The sequence below is a fragment of the Fukomys damarensis genome, unplaced genomic scaffold, assembly GCF_012274545.1.
Source record: "Fukomys damarensis isolate Sample0158 unplaced genomic scaffold, DMR_v1.0_HiC HiC_scaffold_9, whole genome shotgun sequence".
NCBI lineage: Eukaryota > Metazoa > Chordata > Mammalia > Rodentia > Bathyergidae > Fukomys > Fukomys damarensis.
The window spans coordinates 10,085,411-10,109,148 of NW_022900921.1; the positions used below are offsets into that span (position 1 = coordinate 10,085,411).

Consider the following 23,738-nt stretch of genomic DNA (forward strand, 5'->3'; position numbering starts at 1 on the left):
ATGTAAGAAATCCCTGAATTTTCTCCAGTTTAAACATTTTTCACACATGTTCTTTTGTTTCTTCATCTCCTTTTCCCTTCCTTTCCTCTGTCTCCTGCCCCAGTGTTCCATATAGTAAGGTTAACCTTTCTAATTTTGTTTTGTTAGGATTCAGAATTATTTGGTTATATAACACAAATACAAAGGTGATTTAAAGGAAAAATTGAAGAAAAATACAGTGGATAGTATAGTTACTCAAAGGTTTTATAAAATAGAATCAAGAATACTGTCTAGATTGGCCAGCAGTCTGTATTTAAGAAGGCTTCAGTTTGGCCTCCGTGTTTGTCTACTTTGTGAATATCCCTTGACTTCTCTCAGCGTCAGTACCCAAAACATTGGAAGAACTACATGAATATAAGCTCAACCAATAGTAGAAGTGGAAGATAAAGCAGCTCTCTTTAGTCAGTGCTCAAGAACTCAGAGAGGAGTTCCCGGAGTTTAAAATTTCATCAACTAGCGGAGTTTCCATCAAGGTATGATAATCAAGAATTACTTTTCAATGAAGGATGTGAACAAAAATGACTACTGTACTTTTATATGAACTGTTAACCATTATGTGTAGAAGTTTTTTTCAACCAAGCGTCAGTATAATCCTGGAATAAAAGTGACACAGACCACACTCCCTTGGCTATATTAACACATCATTCTGTTGCTTTCGTTTCCTCATTTTTACAAAGATGTGAGTGATTGCATCACAGTTCCTCTCTGGAGTTTTGATGGTGCCTACCCAGAAAATATGGAAGTCTGAAAGCCGCAGACTAAGACCTAAAGAGGGCCACTCAGTTATGAGGTCATCCAATTTGAAACCCTCAAATTAATACATTTTGTCCCCTTTCAAGACAAGCCGTTCTGTTTGTGTATTACTCTTGCTCTTTTCTCCTCCTGTTCCCCTGTTACTGTCAGTTCTGTACTTTGATGTTTATGTACATGTTTCCCTTTACACCTTTATCCCTAATATTTCTCTAGGATACCTTTCTCACCATATAGGAGAAATAAGAGACAAAGGAAAAGAGATGTTTCAGTATTTAAGATATTTTCATTCTCTTCTTTGACCCATTTATTAAAAGCTCTTATTTTAAGAAAGCGTTGGGAATTGCATTTTGACAATCTTAGGCCTTTGTGTTTTGTGTCCATCTCATCTCCGTTATAGTTCTGCTGTTATGGAAGACTCAGTGGCAGAAGAACTGGGGGAAATCAAGCTAGAATGTAAAGAAAGTCACACTCAGAAACTGGCTGGCCAGCACCTGATCAGAAGTACACCTTCTGGAATCTGGATTTTCTGTTATTGTTACCAGGAAGCCACATAAGCCCCTTCCCTCTATCTCCATAACAATATCCTGAACAGACAGCAAACTTGAAAAAAAATTCGTAATTTAAGAGGAAGTTTAAAGTTTTTGATCACAGATTGCTGGAACAGATTCAATTTACCTTTTCCCAGTAATCCATAAAGATAAGAATTAAGGTTTGAGAGAAAACCTAAGTTAAATAAGAAAAATAAAGAATTGCCATTTGCTTTGGATGATTTAAATTAGTTTGTGAATTGGCCAGCTTTTAAGGAGAGGTTATTAGGCCAGTTCCAAAGGATCTTACCAGACTCTGCCAATCTGTAAAGCTGTGAATCTTCCCTGAAGGGTCTTAGAGGAACCACGTAAAAAGTCAAAAGAGAAACAAGCTCTTATGATCCATAATTAGGCACCTGCTGTTAATGATTTTATTTGAAAGTCTTAAATCAGTATTAATTATACCTATAGTCCACATATGTTGCTGTAAATATCCTCCTCAAAAGTGCTTTAGGGTTTTTAATCTTCTAAATTCAGCTGGATACTGGAGAAAATGTCTTGACAACCACAGCATTTCCTAAGCCTCTCTCAAAAACATTACTAAACATTATTAGCCTATCTGTGAAAGCTGGGGCCATCGGTGGCATGCATTGAGGTACTTGATTTTACCTGTCATGGCTTGTTTTCAGCTGACTTTGAAGGAGACATCACTCTCATCATCCCAGATAAATTTTTAATTGAAAAATTAATGCTTTAGATTAATTTTTACTGTAGGGATTAAAATGTGAAAAATAAACCCATATGGAAGGATATAAGATTGGATTTTTATCCATTTGATGACTATCTATGACATCTTAAAAGTAGCTGCCAACCCCTAGCCTGAAAGCAGGATGAGCATGAGTCTTTATTTTCCCAAATTTCTGAATTAGAGCTGTCTTCTGCCTTAAAAATAGAATACTATGACTTTGTTACTGTGTTTGTGACTAACTCGATTAAAATGTCAGCTGCTGTCATTTATCATGTGAAGTGTGTAGAGTATATTGTTCTCTTATTCTTAAGAAGTACACAATTGCTTTTGATTCCCCTTTTCCCCCCTCAGTAGGATGTCCCTGCTGGGTTTACAGAAGGAAAACCTTTCTTAATTACACCTTGCATGATCCTGGCTTGAAGGCATTCTTGCTTTATTCCCCTTATAACCTTTTCAAAACAAAGAGTAATGGGAGTTTAGAGGAACACAGTGACAAGTGTTCTTACCTAAAATAAGTTGAGAGCCAGAAGTGAATTAAAAACAAATCAGCCAATGAATAATTTTTTTAAATGTAGCATTGTCCACAGTTTGCTAGAATTCAGAGTGACATAACTAAGAATAAGACAGGCAGGTTTCAGAGAAAACTAGATAAGCTTGCCAATTTCCTGCTTATGGCTTATATGCCACTCCCTTATTTGCTCCTTCACTGGGTCCCACTGACACGGAGACATAATGTTAGAATGGAAGCTCTCACACAACCTTAATGTGGCCTATCTGGCACCTCCCTTTTTATTATATTATATTTTTATTATTTTATATTTTTGTATTTATTATATCGCCTCTATATTATATCAATGTGATTTTATATTATTACATTTATTATATTAGTATAGTATATTAATGTTAGTTTCAAGTTTCTTGTATCCTCCAAGTATCTGTATAATATAGATTTATAATATATAGTTATATCTTATATGCAAATGTGCAAATTAATAATATATATATATCTATGTATGTGTACCTCTAAAATTGATCTCAGGTCTCTGGGTTTCTGATTAGAGCTTTATCAAATGGTTGGTGGGTAATTCATGCATGAGTGTGGATTTTTCTAAGAGCGAAGCATGGAAAACCTCTTGGAAAGCTTTGTGCATACAAATGGAACTAACTGGGTGGTGGGCTTTGAAACAGGATGGTCAGGTGGGTTTGTAAAAATATTTTATTTTATTACTGCGTGTTTATAGATCATGCAGTTTACAATCATCTTGGGGGTGGTTATATTGCATACCACAGCTTCGTTGTTTTTAATTCCCTTCCTCCTTTTCCAATTCCTGAGTAGATGGATCTCTTGCGATAGGGAAGTGGTCCAAGGGGAAAAGTTTGAGGGGTGAGGAAAGGGGAATGTAAAACTAGTAGGATAAAGATATTTCGCAGGACCTAATGACATCAGTGAATGTGAACATTATATGCCATAACATGAGCTAAGAGTAATAAGAACAAGAATGAAGAGATGGGAATGCCAGCTCCCCTTTTACCCAGTTAAATCTTTCATTGCTTTTTTTTTCTTAATCACAAAGGAAGATGATATTCTAGGTCCTTGGGATTTTTTTTTCCCCATAAATACAACCCAGTTCATTAATGGTAATTTTCCTTGCCTGGCATCTGAGCACAGACATAGTCACTGTAGAATTACAAAGCCTAGAGGAATTTGAATCCTTTGACAATCCACATGCCATGCCCTTAACCTTGAATAGAAAATAGATGCTAATAAATTCAGGGTCTTAAAAATGTGAATTACAGTCATTTCACACTTTGTGGCAGCTTCATGCTGAAGTAATAGCTTAAAACTTAATTACAATGCGTGACCCTTCTTTAAGTGCAGATGACATTCCACAGATAGATTTTTGCAGTGACATCTGAGGAAGAAAATCGAGACACTAATTAGTTATTTGTGATGGAGAATATTGACTGTGTACTGATTAAAGGAAAGTTTTGACACCCTTCTTAACATGATGCATCTGTCTGTTAGTTTATAGTTGCCCCCTGATCCTCACGGAAGGCTCTTTGGGAAATGATAGCAGTCGCCTTCAGCCTTAGCATGCAGATATATTCAGGAATGTGCTTGATGAGTGACTTGTCCTGATGAAGTGGAGAGCAGAAGGAGTTAGGCTGCCTTTGATTTTTTGCCCCTGCAAGTAAGCGACTTCACTTTCAGGACCGTTTGTGAAACATAGCCCTAATGGATTGGACAAGGCCCACTCTGAGCACTCGAGAAGCTGTTATTCAGTACTTTGTGGGCTCATTCAGGGGCTAGAAGTCAAGTAGGAGAAGTTAATGGATGAGGTTTCTGTCCTCCATCACATTAAGCCCACAACTTCAGCTGCGCCGCAACGAAGTTAAGAGTCTTTGTGCAAGGTGTGATGTTCTCACAAAAGACTAGTCTGCTTTTTAGTCTGATGGCCTACGGTGGCTCAGGAGTTCAGGGGGCCAATCTAGAAGTGAGTCAGCGTAATAAAAGAAAGCAGTTTCTAATGGTCTGAAGTAGTCGGTTTCCTCCCTTTGTAGTCATGTAGTCCCTTCTCTCAAGGAAAGGCTGACTGTCCCATCAGGGGTGGATCAAGCCTCAGAAGGAGGGAATATTTTAAGTGAATGACCTGTCATGTCTGCTCTGGTATGAAGATTCGAAGACTCAGGCTTTCAAGTGCTGCCCACAGATAGCATTTTAGCAGGACTCCCTCATTATGTTTAAACTCCTTAGAAAGCTCTGTTAATGGAGCATTTGAAGGTCAGAATCTGTGATCAATGTTGATTCCTTTTGGTTCCTTAAACTTTGAGCATTTTGGAGAACAGTTCATATTCTTATGGTGGTTTATACAATCAAAAGCACATTCACAGATGGTCACTCAAAAAAAAAAATTCTAAAAGGGCAGGAGTCCTTGATAGGAAACAGAGGGGTTCATTTGGCATAATGAAAAAAGAAGTCAATAGGCAGGGCACTCGTAGCTATGGCCACAGTCTAGTTCAGGAGCAGAGCTCTGGACTCAAGCTATGGGTACTGAGTTTTGATTTTGCCACTTGCTACAGTATGACTCTGGCCGGGTATTACAGCACCTCTCAGTGCCTCAGTTCCCTCATTTGTGATAAAGGATAAAGAACCAGGACCAAGCCTGAAGACCTAAAGGACACAATGTATATGAACTACTTCAAACCTTCCCTGGAATCTCCAGTTTAACAACCGTTGGGTTTCCAGAACTCTGTTGATGAACCAGGCTGTTGGTCTTGAGAATGGCAGGGAATATGTCCCAGTGATCTGATATTTGCCTATCAGCAACTGTTTCATAGCCTATTTTTCATAAGCCAAGGAAACAGACAGTAATAAAACAAGTAGGGGAAGATTCGTTTGCCAGGTTGGGCCCAAAATTAAAAGTGAGCTTAACCCTGCTTTCAACATTTTCTTATAGGAAAGGCAATTTACTATCTGTATGAAGGCTTGAGAGAGAGACAAGTCTTTTCTGAGGAGACGCAAACTAAGAAAAGAAAACATTATGCAGATAAGATGAAGTGCTCAACAGCATGATCATAAATAAGAAGATTAGTTTTCTAAGCGCTCAAACTGCAAAGAGCATTTGAACTTTTTCAGAACTTGATTGTAGCATGGTAAGGAAGCAAGAGTGATGTTTAATCATGGGAGAGAATAGCATTTAAGTATAAAGATGTTTTAAAATCTTCCAGTTTTAACAGCACAGTGACAATTCTCCTTTCCTGACTCCCTTCAGCCACTGGCAGCGGGGAGATGGGGATGTACCCAGCTCCTCAGAGGACCAGACCAAGCGAAAATTCTAAGAAACAAGCCATCTTGTGTGGGTACAATTTCTTCTTGTTGCCAACTGCTGCCAGGAATCAATAGGTCTGGCCTAAACTTAGCAGGAAAATGAGATTACACATTAAACTCTAGTAAGATTTTTAAATTTTTTTTCACACTGAAAACTGTATCCTCCAAGAGATTGCCCATTTATTTTTGCATATATTCATAAAGGTTTTGCTCCTCCTTTAAATTGTACCTTTATGAGTTGTTTGCTTCCTTCCAAAGGCCATAATGTGTACCATTTTTTTTTTTCACTTAGCTTGTTGGATTTTTATCTTAAAACCATAGGTGGCCCCCACTGAATGCTTGGTTTTTCTTTTTTTCTCATTGAGTTTATTGGTACATTCTAGGTATACAGTACAGTTACATTCATTATTGGGATCTTGTACCTTTACATGACAGTTCTTGGTTCTCATTTTTTCCCCTTGTGTCTGCCCTCCCTTCAGAATGCTTGGTTTTTGCCTGTAAACTACTGCTGGGCCAGATTAACTTGTTAGATACAGTAGTCCCTGTGGTTTTCCTAGGAAAGTTAAATCTCTTGGGTAATAATAGATAGTTAGACACCCCAAGGGCCATTATAAGCAAATCCCACAGAAAATTTTTGAGGGCTGGTGTAGTGGATAAATGAGGTCTCTTGGCTGCATGGCACAGACAAGATCCTGGATCTGTGGATTTTATGGGGTAGGCCTCATGGGTTCAACTTGGGACCCAGAGACAAACTAAGTAATGCTGGCCCCATGGTTCCCCAGCACACTCGTATTCTATTTGAAAAGCTTACTGAGGCCAGTGAAGCATAACAGGGGTTATGGCCTCAGATGAACTCATCCAGTAGACCTTAAGGTGACCTTTGCTACCAGAATCTGCACACTGCCGCTGCACAGGGTTTTAGCTGAACTTTCCAAGCTAAGCACCGAAATACCATCCCAAGGAACGTTCCCTCCCTAGATACCTGTGTACCTGTTGTGTGTCTGGCATGTGCTCTAGACCTGGTCCTTGCCCCTGTGGATTCTATGCTCAAGCAGGAGAGGCTGCGTATACCAGGCAAAATGGTCAGTATTTATAAAGTATATCTGTGTCTTGAACCAGCATAATCTCTTTGTGCATCTTTATGTCATATCTGGACAACCTCCACTTTACAGGTGAGGACCCAGAGGCTCGCAGAGGTTCCCAGACCTGCTCAAGGATATTAGGACAATCAGGGAGAAAATATCTCCTATTTGCCTGGCTTCTGCCTCTTTTGTTTCTTGCTACACTATCCTTCCATTCAAAAGAGATCTTTTCTTAGTGATGACCAAAGTAATCTCAGTGTCCTCCTGTGTTTCTCTCCTATGCCTTCTTTGCATTTGTGTAGAGAGGCTTTCAGACTTTCTCATTAGGAACAGTAGATTAAAAAAGAATCAAGATGTGTTCCTCTTCCCTAAGATGGATGTAGAATTCATGTACTGCAAACAAATACTAACAAGGAGTTCTTAAAAAGAAAGGAAAAACTTTAAATTAAATTTCCTCACATTCACTCTCTGATATCCGGCCACATGAGGAAAAGACCCAACCATGAGAAAAATGTATGAAAACACAGATCAACGGAATGTATTTGTCAATCACAGCCTCAAAGCTTTGGGCCTGACACCTGAATTGAGGCTTGATAGGGCTAACTGGAAGGGCAAAACACCCATCTCCAGGGCCTTGGGAACTGGACAGTTTTGATTCATTTACCCACCTGTTCATCTGTCTTCTCCCTCACTGGGTTGCAGATGCTAAGTCGGGGATTCTCAAGCTTTGCTTCACTGGAACCACCTGCGGAGTTTAAAAATCATCATCGTTCTTAGCCCCCTTCCCAACAGGATTAAATAAGAATCTTTAGGGATATGGTGTAGACTTCTAGATGGTGAGTAACGGCTGCAGGGTGAAGCCAAGGACAGGAACTGGCTTCGAAGAAGACAGGTATTGTATCAAATACCTTCAGCACCATGAGAAGCACTGATCATAAGGTATGAAACAGTGACCAGCTTATTAGTGGACATTTGGTAAATGTTGGAATAAGTGGGCAGGTGTGTGAAGAGATGGAAGGGTGGGTGGGTGCGGCAGAGAAAAAAGAAGGTGATGATCGTAACTATTGTCGTTTAAATTTATAGAGTGACCATTGTTAGATTAGTATTTATAGATATCTTTCTCATGCTTCAGATTCTACACAATGTCATACCCCTGAAAAACCATGAGACGCTTTACATAAGTACATGAAACAGTGAACAGCACGCTGCTGGCTGTTCACGTCATCCAGGTGTGTAATTCTCTTTGCCTTCTTTAATGTGCATTAATCTCTAATGTTGGCCTGGCTCCATCTCAGCTGCACAGACATCCATTACATCAAAGGTAATGGTTCATTATTATTTCTTCAGTGCATCCTGTTTGTCTGAAGGAAGCCAAGCTAACAAAGAGGAAATTATAGTTTCTGTGGAATATGATTGCTTGTAAACCAAGCGATAAAAGGGAAGTGTATACAAACGATTGAGAATTCCTTGTCTGTCTTCCAAAGGCAGAAAAGGAACAGAGCCAGCGGTTTATGCCCATACACATTTTAATTGGGGGTGGGAAAAGGCCCTGAAGTATCTTCCACACCTGAGAAACCCACAATTTCCTTGTGACAGCATTGATTACACCCCAGATAGTTCTGTGGTATGTCAATGCCACATTGGGCATGAGTTTTATTCCAGTTCTTGTTCTCACAAAAGTTCAAGCCAGTCTGTATACATAATAAGACACAGTGGGAGGACTAGTGGAGAAAGTAGCATTTGTGAGGGTTTCCATTAATGTCCCTATTACTGCTCCATCCACATGTACTTGGCCATCAGCTAAGATTCTACCCAAAAGTGATTTATCCATTTTTTGACACATCGTGGAAAGCATAATGCCCGAAGGGTGTCCTGCTTCTCGGTCACCTTTGATCTTGGACTTCTTTTCTGTCAGCGCATCCTGTTTAAGATTCAGTGTCACCACTATTATCATTTTTAAATTAAAACATCCCACCTCGAGTTACTTGTATCTGTCAGAAGATTCTCATAATAGTAATGATTTTTTAAACAAGACTGTATAAGAAAAATATAAATGCCATATATAAAAAAATATAAATAGTGAAAGCTATGATGCTTAAGATTTAAATGGGCCTTACACACACAAACACACACACATACACACACACACACACACACACACCACTTTTGTGGGAGTTTTTTGCCCATTAAGTTTATTGGTACATTTTAGGTATACAGTATAGTTATATTCATCACTGGGATCTTGTACCTTTACATGATATATCTTGGTTCTTATTTTTTCCCCACTTCCCTGCTCCCCCTTTACCCCCTCCACCCTTCTCCATTTACAGAGACTGTGTTTCCTTTTTTTTTCCTTTTCTTACATTTGTTTCTTTTCCCTTCTTTCCTTTCCCCTACCCCTCCCACTTCCCCTAGTCCTTTAGGCCTTTTCTTCCTATTTTACGTTATCATACACATCACTTTTGAGCAGTGCATAACCTGTACAGTTATGTATGGAGTCCCTCAAAGAGCACCTCCCCAACCTCTCCAGATCGTCATGTGTTAGGGCATTAACAGTGTAATAACTGCTTGGGATGTGCGACTCAGAATTATTCACTTAAATCCTATCAGAAAGCCTCTCACAGGTGGCTCTGGTGTACACAGAAGATTCTACTAAAATTTTGAAAAAGCAGAGCAAACTAAAATTCCATAGTCCCCCAAATTGCCAGCTTACATTACCTAGTACTCTGTCTTCCCTAGGCTTTTCCTGCTTTCTTGCTGCTTCTCCACTTTCTAGTCCTAATCCAGTCCTCCCTATTTTAGATTCTTCCTAATGCATATCAGTCTAGTTACATTCTTGGTACTTAGGGTCCAGCAGATCCTTGCCTTAGGATTTTATCTTTCCCTGGAGCTGTACATCAAAGTATTTTCCCAAACAAAGAGAATTTCTTGCCTAACAGAAATTATGAAGCCATGATTTAGAATTTTTCTTTAAATTTTGCTACCAATGTTGACATTGTAAATGTTCAGTATGGTAGCCTGTTTATTGTCTTTTTTTTAACTGTTAACTGTTATTTTCTTTTTAATTAACATAATTGTATATATCTAGAAGGTAGAATGCGATATGTTACTACAAGCATACAATGTGTGCTGATCAAATTTGATTATCATCACCTTAGTCCTTTATGACGGCTTTTTTTTTTTTTAACCTAGTAAGCATTCTGTAGTCTTCAAATAGGAAGGAACCATTAAGGAAGGATAATTCGCGGGAGATGAAGATGCAAAGGATGGTTGGTTATTAATCTAGTCCAATCCTATTGTTTTATGAATAGGGAAACCAAGGCCCGGAGAGGCAGAGTGTCCTGACTCCTACCCCATAGCTAAGTAGGTTAATCAGCACTGAAATCAAAGTCTCCTGGGGCCAAGCCTGGGTATTTCCTGGCCCTGGACTCTCTTACCCCACTTAATCTGTACTTGTTACCTGATCATGCACTGTTCCAGTATCATGACTGAGTCTTGATGCTACAGTCAGATAGTATCTCTCCATCAGTTACCACCAGTCTTTCACCCTATGTGAGCTTCTCTTTCTCTGTGTGTAAAATGGGGATGCTGATATCTCTTATCACTGTTATAGAGTCCCGTACTTCTCCCGTTCAACTAATAAGATTTACACTGCTTCTATATCAGAAATGCAAAGATGAGTAGGGTGTGGTCCTGCCTCAGTGAACATGTGGCCTATAAAGCATGGCGGAGACAGGATCAAGATGTGGAGTGTACCTGTGTCCCTTCCCCAGAGAATGCATTTGTTGTGTATGCTCTAATAAAAAGGGGAAGGAAAGTTTTTTTTAAAAAATATTAAATAGTAGCCAAGAAAATACAGCAGAACCAGCAGGTTTTGAAACTTAAGAAAAAGGAAGTCAGTTCTCTAAAAGGCCTACCTAGAAGGGGACAACAGAGAAGACAGACAAGTGTACTGAGTCTTAAAAATGAGCAGAGATTCGCAGAAAGGGGAAGAAGATGAACAGCAGGGGGACAGGAAGTTTAGTGTGCTCTCTGGATGGCACAGTCAGAGGCCATCAGAACATGTGGGGCAGACGGTGGAGATGTTACAGGACAGGTAGGCTCAGGTGGAATGAGGAACAGATTTGAGTGTTGTGCTCCTGAGTTTGGATTTAACTTGTAAGTGATGGGGAGAGCAAGCCTACTTGCAGAATAAAAGGAGCTCTGCCTTTATCAATCGTTAGAATGACTTAGAATCATTAGAATGACTTGTAAATGCTTCAGTGTTGTGTGTTTTTGACTTATTCTCGATTTAAGGTTACTTTACTGCTGAAAAATATTCTGGTCCTATACTGTCCACCTAAAAATGGACTGCATCAAATGAGCTCGCCAATCCAAATGCTTCCTCAAAGATGAAAATGTAATCTCAGCAGGCTTTTATTTAATTGAGGGCTCAAGTAACATATTCCTGGCCACTGGATTTAATGAAAATCTTACAGTGTATATAGAAAAGGGTAAAAAGTAGGCACATTTTCTCTCTGATGAGTTACTGAGTAATTAGTAAAAATAGAATATGACACGTTTTAACATTATTTGACTTATTGGAGTATTCAAAATATAGATAATATAGAGTGTCAGTTTAGTTATAAAATATATAGATGTGTTAGCCCAGCCAAGAAGGCAGGAAACACAAAGTCATGAGTGGATAGATTCCTTTTCTTTGAGAAATAAATTCTCATTTTCTCACGGGATGTGCAAGTGCCTGAAGTTTTCTTCAGTGTGTTTTTATATTTAACTGGTTCATAATCATTGTACATATTTATGGGGTACATGGTGTGGCACTTCAGTAATATATATGTATATTTGTAATGACCAGATCAGGATACTGGCCTATCACTGCAGATATACATCATTTTTTCATTTTGGGAGTATTCAAAATCCTCCCTACCAGCTATTTTGAAATAACTCTAGTCAGTCATAGGAATGCTATTATGCTAAAGAATATTAAATGTCACAATATCTTCTTCACTAAGAATGTGTTAAGGAACTGATTCCTCCCATCTACCTGATCCCATTAAACATGCTCTCTGTCCTCCCACCACCCAACCTCTCTCACACTCTTGTAACCATTATTCTGTTCTCTTTCCTTGAAATCAACTTTTTAGTTTCAAGACTATAGTGAGAACACAGTTCTTGTATTTGTCCTTCTATGTATCACTTGGTTCATTTAACATAATGTCCTCCACTTCTCTTTATCGGTGCAAATGAGAGGATTTTACTCTTTTCCTCGGTTGAATGACATTGCTTGTGCATATAAACAGCGCTTTCTTTATCCTTTCGTCCATCAGTGAACACCTAGATTGATTCCATGCCCAAGCTTTCATGGACAGTGCTGTCATAAACACAGCATGCAGATGTCTCTTTCACATACTGATTCCAGGTTTTGGAAACATATCCAGTAGTGACATTGGTAGACTATGTGATGTTTCTATTTCTTGGTTTTGAGAAACTTTGAGGCTGTTTTGCATAATGGCTACACTAATTCACATACCAGCAGCAAGAGAATTCCCTTTGTTCCACATCCTTGCCAGCATTGCTTTGTCTCTTTGATAATAGAATTGAAACGGAGGTGAGATGGTATCTCACTGTGGTTTTGATTTGCATTTCCCTGATGGTTAGTGATGTTGGTCATGTTCTCATATACTTATTGGTCACTTGTATATGCTCTTTTGAGAAATAACTATTTAGATCATTCATCCCTTTTCAATTGGATGGATCTGGGGGTGTTGAATGTTAGAGTTCTTTATATTTTCTGGCAATTAATCCTCTAAATGTCAAACAGTTTGCAAGTATTTCTTCCTGTTTTTGGTGGCTGTGAATGAATGAGTTTATTTCTGGAATCTCTATTTTGTTACATTGGTCTGTGTGTGTTTCTAAGCCAGTACCATACTGTTTGGGTTACAGTGGCTTTAGAGTGTGTTACGAGGTCAGGAATAGTGATGCCTTTGGCTTTCTTCTTTTTGCTTATGATTATTTTGGCTGCTCAGGGTCTTTGTAGTTCCATGTAAATCTTAGGAGTAACTTTTTATTTCTATGAAGAATGACAGTGGTATTTTGGTGAGAATTTCCTTGAATCTATAGATTGTTTCAGGTAGTAAGAATATTTCAATGCAAAATTTTCCAGTATGTGAACATGGGAAATCTTAACATTTTTGGCACTTTCCAACTTATTTCCTTAGTATTTTGCAATTTTAATTATTGAAGTCATTCATTTCCTTAAATTAAATTATTCCTTGGTATTTTTGTAGCTATTATGAATGAGAGAACATTCTAGATTTATTTTTCAGCAAATTCAGTAATGGTGCATTAAAATATTAATGATTTTTGTATGTTAATTGCATATGCTGTTAATTTTGTATCTTGTTAATTCCCAAAGTTTATTTTACTATTATCTATAAGTTCTTCTATACATAAGATCAAGTCATCATCACATAGAGAAGTTGGAATCCTCTTTGATTATTTGGATGACCTTTGTTTCTTCTCTTGACTTATTGCTCTTAGATTTCCACTACTATATTCCATAAGAGTAATACATTGGACACTTGTCTCATTCTTGACCTCAAAGAAAACAATTTCAACCTGCTGTGATCTCTGGGTTTGCTTTGTGGTTCATTTTATCTGTTGAAGTATTTTATGTCTACACTTAATTTTTAATGCTTTTATTTTATCATAAAAAGATGTTGAAGTTTATTGTATTGTTTTTTTGCATCTATTCAGATGATTGTATGGTTCTAGTCCTTCAGTTGAAGTGTTGTTTTATAGTTTTCAATTTGTGCGTATTAGTATGTTGAACAATCCTTGTGTCACTGGGACAAATTCCATCTGATTCTTGTGATTAATCTTTTTTATTTGCTGTTGGATTTGATTTGGTAGTATTTTGTTGAGAATTTTTGCACCTCAGTTCATCAGATATATAGTTTACTAGCTTATTCTTTTCTTCCTTTACCCCACCCTCTCTCCCCCCAGTGTGTGCGTGTGTATGTGTGTGTGTCCTTATTAGGTTTTGGTATCAGGGTAAGGCTAGCATTTTAGATTAAGTTTGACAGTACTGTATTTCTTTCATATCAATTCTTTTTTTTTCTCATTCAGTTTATTGGTACATTTTAGGTATACAATACAGTTCTTTGTAATAGTTTTAAAAAATAGTATTAGTGCTTTTTGAAAAGTTTGGTAAAATTCTAAAATGAAGCTGGCTTTTGCTTTGTTGGAAGACTTTTTGTTACTAATTAAATCTCATTACTTGTGATTCTGTTTAAATTTTCTATTTTTTCATTTTTCTATTTTGATAGATTATTTACGCAGAAATATATCCACTTCTTTTAGTTCTCCAATTGTTTTGTGTATAGTTATTCATACTGGTCCCCAGTTATCAGTTGCAATCTTAACTTTTTATTTCTGGTTTGATTTATGTGGGTCTTCTTCTCTTACTTTTGGTAATATTATAATTCTCTTACCGTTGTCAGTGAATTTAGCTAACAACTTATCAATTTTTAATTTTTTAAAAAAATCTAGATTTCATTGATCTTTTGTACTCTTTTCAGTGTATATTTATTTTGCTCTCCTTTTTGTTATTTTATTTGTTTTAGTAATGTTGAGGATTGTTGGTTCTGCTCTCTAGCTCCTTCAGTTTCACTGTTAGGTTGCTTTCTAAAATCTTTCTATATTTTGATATAGGTATTCATTTTCATAAACTTCTCTCTTAGACTCTTGATATTATCCATACATTTTGGTGTGTTGTGTTTTCATTTTTGTTTCAAAAAATTTTTAAATTTCCCTTTTGATTTCTTCATTAATCTATTGTTCTGCCAATAAAATGTTCTTTAATTTCCATTTATTTGTACAGTTTCTAAAATTCCTTTTATTGATTTTGAGTTTTATTCCATGTGGCTAGAGAAGGTACTTGCTATAATTTAAATTTTAAAAACCTTCAGTGAGACTTGGTTTTCATCTCATGTATCTTGAGACTGTTCCATGTGCTAATAAGAGGAATGTGTACTCTGTAGTTGTTGGATAAAGTATTCTACAAATATCTATTAAGTCCATTTAGTCTAAAGTATACATTAATTCAGATGTTTCTTTATTTTTTTTTTCTAGATGCTCTGTCCACTGATGAACATAAGATTGTGAAGTCACCAAACATTATTGTTTTAAGAGTGATCTCTTTTTTTTTAAATGTTCATTAAATTTATTGGCACAATTTAGGTATACAGTACACTTACATTCAATATTGCTGTCATGTACCTTTACATTACTTCTCTTGGTTCTTATTTTTCTCCATTCCCAGCCCTCCCTGCACCCCTCCGTTCTTCCCTGTTTACTAAGATGTTTCCGAGTCTTTCCTTTTCACGTATTTTTTCTTTTCCCTTTTTACCTTTCTCCTACCCCTCTGACTTCCTCTACTCTTTTACACCTTTTCTTCCTCTTACACATATCAATTATACATTTTGATCCTTATTCACATTTTTAGTTTGACTTATTAATTTCCCTTAAGAGTATGGACTCAATGTGCATCCATTTAGCTATAAATCTCTCTAGTTTCTTGTTATTTATGGCTGAGTAGTACTCCATTTTCTGTGTGTGTGTGTGTGTGTATATATATATATATATATATATATATAACACAACTTCTTTATGCAATCTCCACTTGATGGGCAATTGGGCTGCTTCCAAATTTTAGTTATTACAAACTGTGCTACTATAAACATGGGTGAGCATATATCAGTGTGGTATGATTCTTTTTTTTTCTTTCTTTTTTCTTTTTATTGAGGTTATTGGTAAAATTTAGGTATACAATACAATTACATTCATCATTGGGATTCTGTACCTTTACATAATAGGTCTTGATTCTCATTTTTCCCCTTGTCCCTGCCCTCCCTTCACCCCCTCCTCCCCTCTCCATTTACAAACACTTTATTTCCATTTTTTCGTTTCTCATACTTTTTTCCTCTCCATTATTACCTTTCCCCCACCCTTCCCACTTTTCTTACACCTTTAGCCCTTTACTTCCTATTTCACATTATTAATTATCTCTTTAGGATCCTGTGTACTATTATAGTTTTTCACACCAAAGAAACTATTCGGTATTTCAGTTAAAGAAATCTCTGTATGAACATTAAAAATAGGGAATCCTAAAATAAAACTAAAAAGGAAAGTAAAAGAGAAAAGGCAATGATGTAACATCAAAATAATCCTTAATCTGGAGATGAAAATGGCCCCTGAACATATTTAAATTGCTTCTCGCTCTTATAGTCTTATCTTACTCTTTTTTTCATTATTTAGAGAATACTTTATTAGTTTCTGTAATCAAACACACGTAGATATGACCTTACATATTTAGTACGATGTGTTACCCCTGTACACATGGAAAAAAAAATAAATTAACATTTCTAGACCAATATGATTGTCCATTTCTGTACAATGCCAACTCAACACAGTAAAGTGGGATGACTTTTTCCAAAGTTGGCAGCACCGATAAAGTTTCCCAAAATTCAATTTATATATACGTGTGTGTGTGTATGAATATATATAAAGACTAATAATAGTATGTTATGCATTGATAGCAGCAACAGCTTTTCCAGGTTCTGCAGTCATCTGAACAAAATTATAGACATTCAGCACATTCCATTAAAAAAAAAAACAAAAAAAAACAAAGGAAAGAATAATATCCAGACAACAGCAAAGTTCTGTTGCTGTTGCAGTACCTGGCACCATTTTTTCTATTAGCCTCTTAATCATCATCTGGAAAGAGAACATTCTAGAGTCATATCATTAAATGTAGCTCAGATAAAGCACGGTCCCTACTATGTATCATAAAGCAGGAACTAGATATTTTACATTCATAGAGGTATGATACAGTACTGTCCTACATCAATAATACTAGATTCAGTTTTGGTTTGACATTTACTTTGTCTGCATATAAGATTTATGCCCCTGTTTTTTTCTGGGCTCCTGTCACATGGAGAATTGTTTTCTATCTTTTCACTTTCAGTCTATGGGCTTCTTTTTGCACTAGGTGTGTTTCTTGTATACAACATATTGTTGGATTTTGCTTCTTATTCCATTTTGCCAGTCTATTTCTCTTGATTGGTGAGTTGAGGCCATTGACATTGCTGGTTATAACTGATATGTACTGACTTATTATTGACATGTTATTGGCCTTTTGTTGACTCTTTTTACTTTTTCACCTTCTCCTTTTAATTTCTTGCCTTGCCTATTTGATTTGCTCTGTTGGGCCTCATGGTGTTGTTGCCTTCATTGTCTTTTTCTAGGATCTTGTTTAGAATTGCTTGTAGTGCTGGTTTGGTATTCATGTAGTTTCTCAGGTGTTCTTTGTCGTGGAAGTGTCTTATTTCCCCATCCATTTTGAAAGAGAGTTTTGCTGGATACATCAGTCTAGGTTGGAGGTTATTCTCTTTTAGTACTTGAAATATCTCATTCCAGGCTCTCCTTGCCCCAAGGGTTTGTGTTGAAAAGTCTGCTGTGATTCTGATGGGCTTTCCTTTGTATGTGATTTGTTTCCTTTCTCTTACTGCTTGTAGTATTTTGTTCTTCTGTTGGGTTTCTGGGATCTTGATTATTATATGTCTAGGTGTAGATTTTTTTTGATTGTAGCTAGTTGGGGTCCTATATGCCTCAGTTATCTGAATGTCAAATTCTTCTCCTCTATTTGAGAAGTTTTCTGTCATTAATTCTGCAAACAGCCTTTTAAAGTCATTTGTATTTTCTCCTGCTACTTCATATATTCCTATCAATCTTATGTTATTCTTCTTTTCATCATCTAGGAGTTGTTGGATCGATTTCTCATTATCTCTTACTGTTTTTAAGAGACCTCTCTTTTCATGGTCACTGACTGCAATCTTATCTTCTATATCTGAGAGTCTATCTTCGCATTCTTTTTTCTGTTGTGTACACTTTCAATAGTGTCTTTAATCTCCTGGGTATCTGTTTGAATCTGTTTTATGGATTCCATTTCTTTCCTATGTTGGGTGTTTATTGTTTCCATTTCTTTCTTATGCTGGGCCTTCATGGCTTCTATCATGGTCCTGAGCTCATCTATTTTTTTGTCAGTTTCTGCTCTAGAGTCTCGAATCGCGACTTCCATTTTGCTCACTATCTCTATGGTTATCTGGGAAATTATTTCTGTTTTGAATTTTTCTAGAGCCTGATTGATCTGTTTTGTTACTTCCCGTGCTTTGAGTTCAGGGTGTCCTGGTGGTTCACTATCGGCCTTTTCATCCTCATTTGCCCTACTGTTTGCCATTGGTGAACTGGAAGTCTGTCCTTGTGTCTTGCTTAAGTGTTTTCTCATTTTAATTTTTGTTGTCGGACTGTCCTTGGTCTAATCTCTGGATTATCACCCAAATCTTCCTGATATAGTTGCACCCTAGCTTCTGTGTCTCTAATGACCCATAGACATTCTCATCTTCATAACATCAGAGAAAACAGCTCATCAAATCAACAGCAATGCTTTACCCCAACTGATACAATCAGCAACACATTAAGATTAAGCACAACTTGGACACTGACCACCTGTGGTAGTTACTAGTCTATCACCCTTAAATCATTTGAATTAAAGAAATCAAGAAGCAGCCCAGAACATGTCTGCAGTGAACAAACTTTTCAACATAGTATATTTACCATTTAATGGCTCAGACAGAACGAGAATGCCAGACTCCTGGTCTCAGTTAGCTGATTGCTGAACCCCGTGATGCTGACTGACCTGGGGCTGCAAGGCCCAGATTGAGTTCCGCATCCTTCTGAATGGTTGAACTCCGCAAAGTTCTATTACAGGTTTCCCATGCCCTTTCTTTAAAGATGTTCAAAGTTGGAAACTCAGAAAAATACCCTTGATGACCACCTCTGTCTTTGCAGAGTGGGTCCAAAGACTTGCACAGTCAGGAGGTCTGAGAGTGCCGGGGGGGATTATGGGGGTCCAGGGGTGCCTTCCCGGCACTTGAGCAATGGCGGCTGGGTCGGGAGCAGGCATGGTTCTCCTTCCCGTGGTGGATCAGGGCCCGCGTGGTATGATTCTTTTAATTCTTTTGGGAAGATACCCAACAGAGAAATAGCTGGGTGAAATGGGACTTCAAATTCTAGTTCTTTGAGGAGTTTCCATAGTGCTTCGCACAGTGGTTCCACTAGTCTACCCTCCCACCAGCAGTGAAGAAAGGTTGCTCTTTCCCCACAGCCCCACCAGTATTTGTTATTGGTTGATTTCATGATAACAGCCACTCTTTCTGGGGTGAGGTGGAATCTCAGTGTTGCTTTCATCTGCATCTCACGAATGAGCAGTGATGTTGTACATTTTTCATATATTTATTTGCTGCTTTTGCTTCTTTGTCTGAGAAATGTATGTTCATTTCAGATGCCCATTTTTGAATTGGGTCTTTATGTTTGGGGGGTCTGATTTGTTTAAATTCTTTATATATTCTAGATAGTAGAACTTTGTCCATGAAACAGGTAGTAAAATTTGTTTTCCACATTAGAGGCTGCCTCTTAGCTCTGCTTGTCATTTCTCTGGCAGTGCAGAGCTTTGTAAAAAGATGAGATCCCAATTATTGATTCTTTATGCTAGTTTTTATGTTATTGAAGATTTGTTCATAAAGTCTTTTCCTATGCTGATATCTTCAAGAATTCTACCTAACTGGTCTTCCAGCACAATCTTAACATTTTCTTAATACAATCTTAACAAAATGTTTTGATATTTATATTTTTAATCCACTTGGATTTAAGTTTAGTGCATTGTCTTGTTTTAATCTTTGACAAATTGAAATCCAGTTTTTCCAATACTATTTATTAAAGAGGCTATCTTTCCTCCAGAGAAGGGTGTTTGGCTTCTTCGTCAAAGATGAAGTAGTTGACTATGTCAGGAGATGTTTCTGCATGTTCTAATCTATTCTACTGATCCTCTGGTCTGTTTCTTTGCCATTACCATGCTGTTTTTGTCACAGTGACTTTGTAGTATAGTTTCAAGTTGGGGATGGTGATACCCTCTGCTATGTCTCTGTTGCCTAGAATCGTTTTTGCTTTTCTAGGTCTCTTCTGATTCCAAATGAATCTTTGGATTGTTTTCTCTAGTTCTGTGAAATATACTGTTGGGATTTCATTTGGCATTGTATTGAATCTCTATAGCAGTTTTGGAAGTATGGCCATTTTCACTATATTGATCTTCCTACCCAGGAACAAGGGATGTCTTTCCATTTTCTTATATCCTCTTCAATCTCTGTTTTCAGAGTGCTGTTCTTAATGTAGAGATTTTTTTCCTTTGTTAGACTGATTCCTAGATATTCTTTTTTTTTTGGATGCTATTGTGAAAGGGACTGTTTCCCTAATTTCACTCTCAGTCTATTATTTGTGTACAAGAAGGCTATTGATTTTTGAGTGTCTATCTTACATCCAGCTACTTCACTGTGAGTTAAGTGTAGAAGTCTTTTGGCAGAGTTTTTTGGGTCTACTATGTAGAGTATCATATCAATAGCAAATAATGACAGTTTAACTTCTTCCTTTCCTATCTTTATTGCTCTTTTTTCTTTTTCTTGTCTAACTGCTGTGGCTAATGCTTCTAGAACTTTATTGAACAGAAGTGGTGACAGTGGAAATATCTGTCTTTTTCCTGATTTTAGCATGAAGGTTTTCAGTTGTTAACCAGTTAGTATGATGTTGGCTGTTGGTTTTTCATAGACAGTATTTATCAAGTTGACATAAAGACCATCTTTTCCAATTTTTTGCAGGGTTTTGTTATGAATGGGTGTTGAATTTTGTCAAATGCTTTTTCTGCATCTGCTGAGAGGATCATATAGTTTTTGTTCTTGACTCTGTTAATATAGTGTATTACATTTATTGATTTACATATGTAGACCCATCTTTGCATCCCTGGGATAAATCCAGCTTGGTCAGGGTGTATGATCTTCTTGATGACCCTCTGTATTCTTTTTGCCAGTATCTTATTGAGGATTTTTGCATCTGTGTTCATTAGGGAGATTGGCCTGTAGTTCTCTTTTTTGGTTGGGTCTCTCCCTGGTTTTGAAATCAAAGTGACACTTGCTTTCAGGAATGAATTTGGAAGTATTGCTTCCCTTTCAAATTCATTGAAAAGCTTAAAGAGTAGTAGCAATAGTTCTTCTCTAAATGTCTTATAGAATTCAGCAGTGAAGCCATCAGTACCTGGGCTTTTGTTTGTTGGTAAATTTTTAATTATATTTTCAATATCACTGATTGTAATTGGGGTGTTTAGAATTTTTATATCTTCTTCATTCAACTTTGGTAATTCATGTGTATCTAGAAGTCTGTCCATTTCTTCTGTGTTCTCCACTTTATTATAATACAGGTTCTCCAAGTAAGTATTGATGATCCTATGAATTTCTGCTGAATCTGTTGTGACTTCACCATTTTGATTCCTAACTGCATGAATTGGAGCCTTTTCTTTCCTTGTTTTGATAAGGTTGGCTAAAGGTTTGCTGATTTTATTTATTCTTTCAAAAAAAACAACTCTTTGATTCATTGATTTTGTGTATCATTCTCTTAATCTCCATTGCTTTGATTTCTGCTCTGATCTTTATAATTTCCTCCCTTTTATGAGCTTTAGGTTTCTCTTGCCGTTCTTTTTCTATGAGCTTAAGATTCACTATTAGGTTATTTATTTGAGCTTGCCCTATTTTACTAGTGTGACCATTCACTGCTGTGAGTTTCCCATGTAAGATTGCTTTCATTGTATCCCATAGATTACTTTATGTTATACTGGCAGTATCATTAAATTGTAAAAACTGTCTTAATTTCTTCTTTAATTTCTGCTGTGATTCATTAGGTGTTCAGGAGAGTGTTATTCAATTTTCATGTGTTTGTCAAGTTCTTACAGTTTCTTATGCTATTGATGTCCAGTTTAATTGTACTATGGTCTGATAATATGCATGGAATAAATTCATTTCCTTTACATTTACTTAAAGATGTTCTATGAGCTAGCAGGTGGTCTGTTTTGGAGAATGATCCATGTGCAGTTGAAAAGAAAGTATATTATGATTTTGTGGGGTGGAACACTCTGTAGAAATCTATTTTAGTTATAATAATGTTGAGTTTATGTAACTGGGCACTCCAGTGTTGTAAACATATGTGTTTAGAGTTGTTACTTTTTCTTGATTAATTTATCTTTTTATCATTATACAGTTACTTCTTTGGCCCTTTTTATAGTTTTTAATTTAAAGTCTGTTTTGTCTGATTTAAGTACAGTTCCCTTTTCGTTTTGTTTGTAGAATTTATCTTTTACCACCCCTTTATTTTCAGTCTATGTGGCTTTAATAAAGGGAATTTCTTGTAAAAAGCATATGGTTGGACATAGCTTTCAATCCATTCAGCCAGTCTGTTTTTAAGTGGTGAATTTAGTCTGTTTATATTTAAGGTTATTATTGATAAGTAAAAACATACTCATATTTTGATTATACTTTTCTGGGTTATTTTTTTTTTTTTTTTTTTTTTCTAGTTATTTTGTATCCTTTTTTCCATTCATCTAATTGTTTGTCTTTATGATTTAGTAGTTTTCTGTGTTGACAGGGTTTGATTCTTCTTTTATGTGTTCACTCTGCTATTGAGGTTTATAGGACTTTTTTTGCATGCCTTGTGTTATGGTGATGAATTGCCTGTTTTTCCTTGTCCTTAAAGCCTTTACATTTCTATAATGTTTTATAGGTAGCATTCTGGGTGTACTGCTCTCTGTTGGCATTTCTTTCATTCCAGACTTTGACCATACCATCCTCTGCTGATAAATCTGCTGTTAGTATCATGGAGGTTCTGTTATAAGTGACTTAATGTTTTTTTCTTATTATTATAATTCTCTCTTTGTCTTGTACTTTTGATATTTGGATTATTATATGCCTTAGAAAGGATTTCTTTCACTAAAATCTGTTAGGGTATTTTTCCACCTTCTGGACCCAGATATCCATTTCTTTCCTAAGATTTGATGTCTTTAGAATTTTTTCCATTCACTAGTTTTCACATACCTTTTATCTTTTCTTCATATTTCAGCCATAATGTGAGAGTTGGCTTGCTTAATGGTATCTCATGAGTCCTAAAGACATTCTTCTTCTTTTTAAACTTTTTCTTTCTTTCTTTAATCTGACTGAGTTATTCCTAAAGACCAATCTCAGGCTTAGAAATACATTCTTCTGCCTGATCATTTCTGCTGTTAGAGCTCTCGACTATACATGTGTTTTTTATTTCATTTATTGATTTCTTTAGCTCCAATATTTCTGATCCATTTCTATTTATTATTTCTTTCTTCTCAGTTTCTCTTTCATATCATGAATTGTCTTCTTAACTTTATTGAATTCTGTATTCTCTTATACCTCTTTAACTTTTGTTAAAAATTACATCTGAATTATCTGTCATAGTATTGATTTTCTTTAAAGGAGTGTGTTTATTGTTAGAGAGTTTTAGTGTGCCTCATAATTCTGGTGTCACGTATACGATGTCAGATTAACTTGTTTTTTTAATGCTTTCTCTGTGCCTGTATTAGCATTTGCAAATGTAGTAGGTCAGTTGCCTCTAAAAATGTGTAGGGTACCTTAGTATAAGTAGAAGACTTTCTGTTCACTTTGTGTCTTACGGTGTTAGCCAGACACTTTCCATTGGTTTTTCTTCTAAATGTGTGCTTTAGCCTGGCATGGTGGCACATGCATGTAATCCCAGCATTCATAACGCTGACGCAGGAGGATCGCTGTGAGTTCGAGACC

At 36.6% G+C, this 23,738-nt stretch overlaps 1 protein-coding gene across 3 annotated transcripts in view; it reads left to right on the plus strand.

Moving 5' to 3' along the window:
• The window catches only part of Sgcd (sarcoglycan delta), a 501,008-nt gene that overhangs the window by 409,648 nt on the left and 67,622 nt on the right, over positions 1 to 23,738 (plus strand). Inside the window, exon 7 of one of the 3 annotated variants that reach the window (XM_033761598.1) lies at positions 1,190 to 1,380. The exons of the other annotated variants lie outside the window; for them this stretch is intronic. Coding sequence (XP_033617489.1) covers positions 1,190 to 1,346 — 157 coding nt within the window. The 3' untranslated portion in view covers positions 1,347 to 1,380. Of the gene's footprint in view, positions 1 to 1,189; positions 1,381 to 23,738 lie in introns of those variants that run through there. 3 annotated transcript variants of the gene reach the window in all.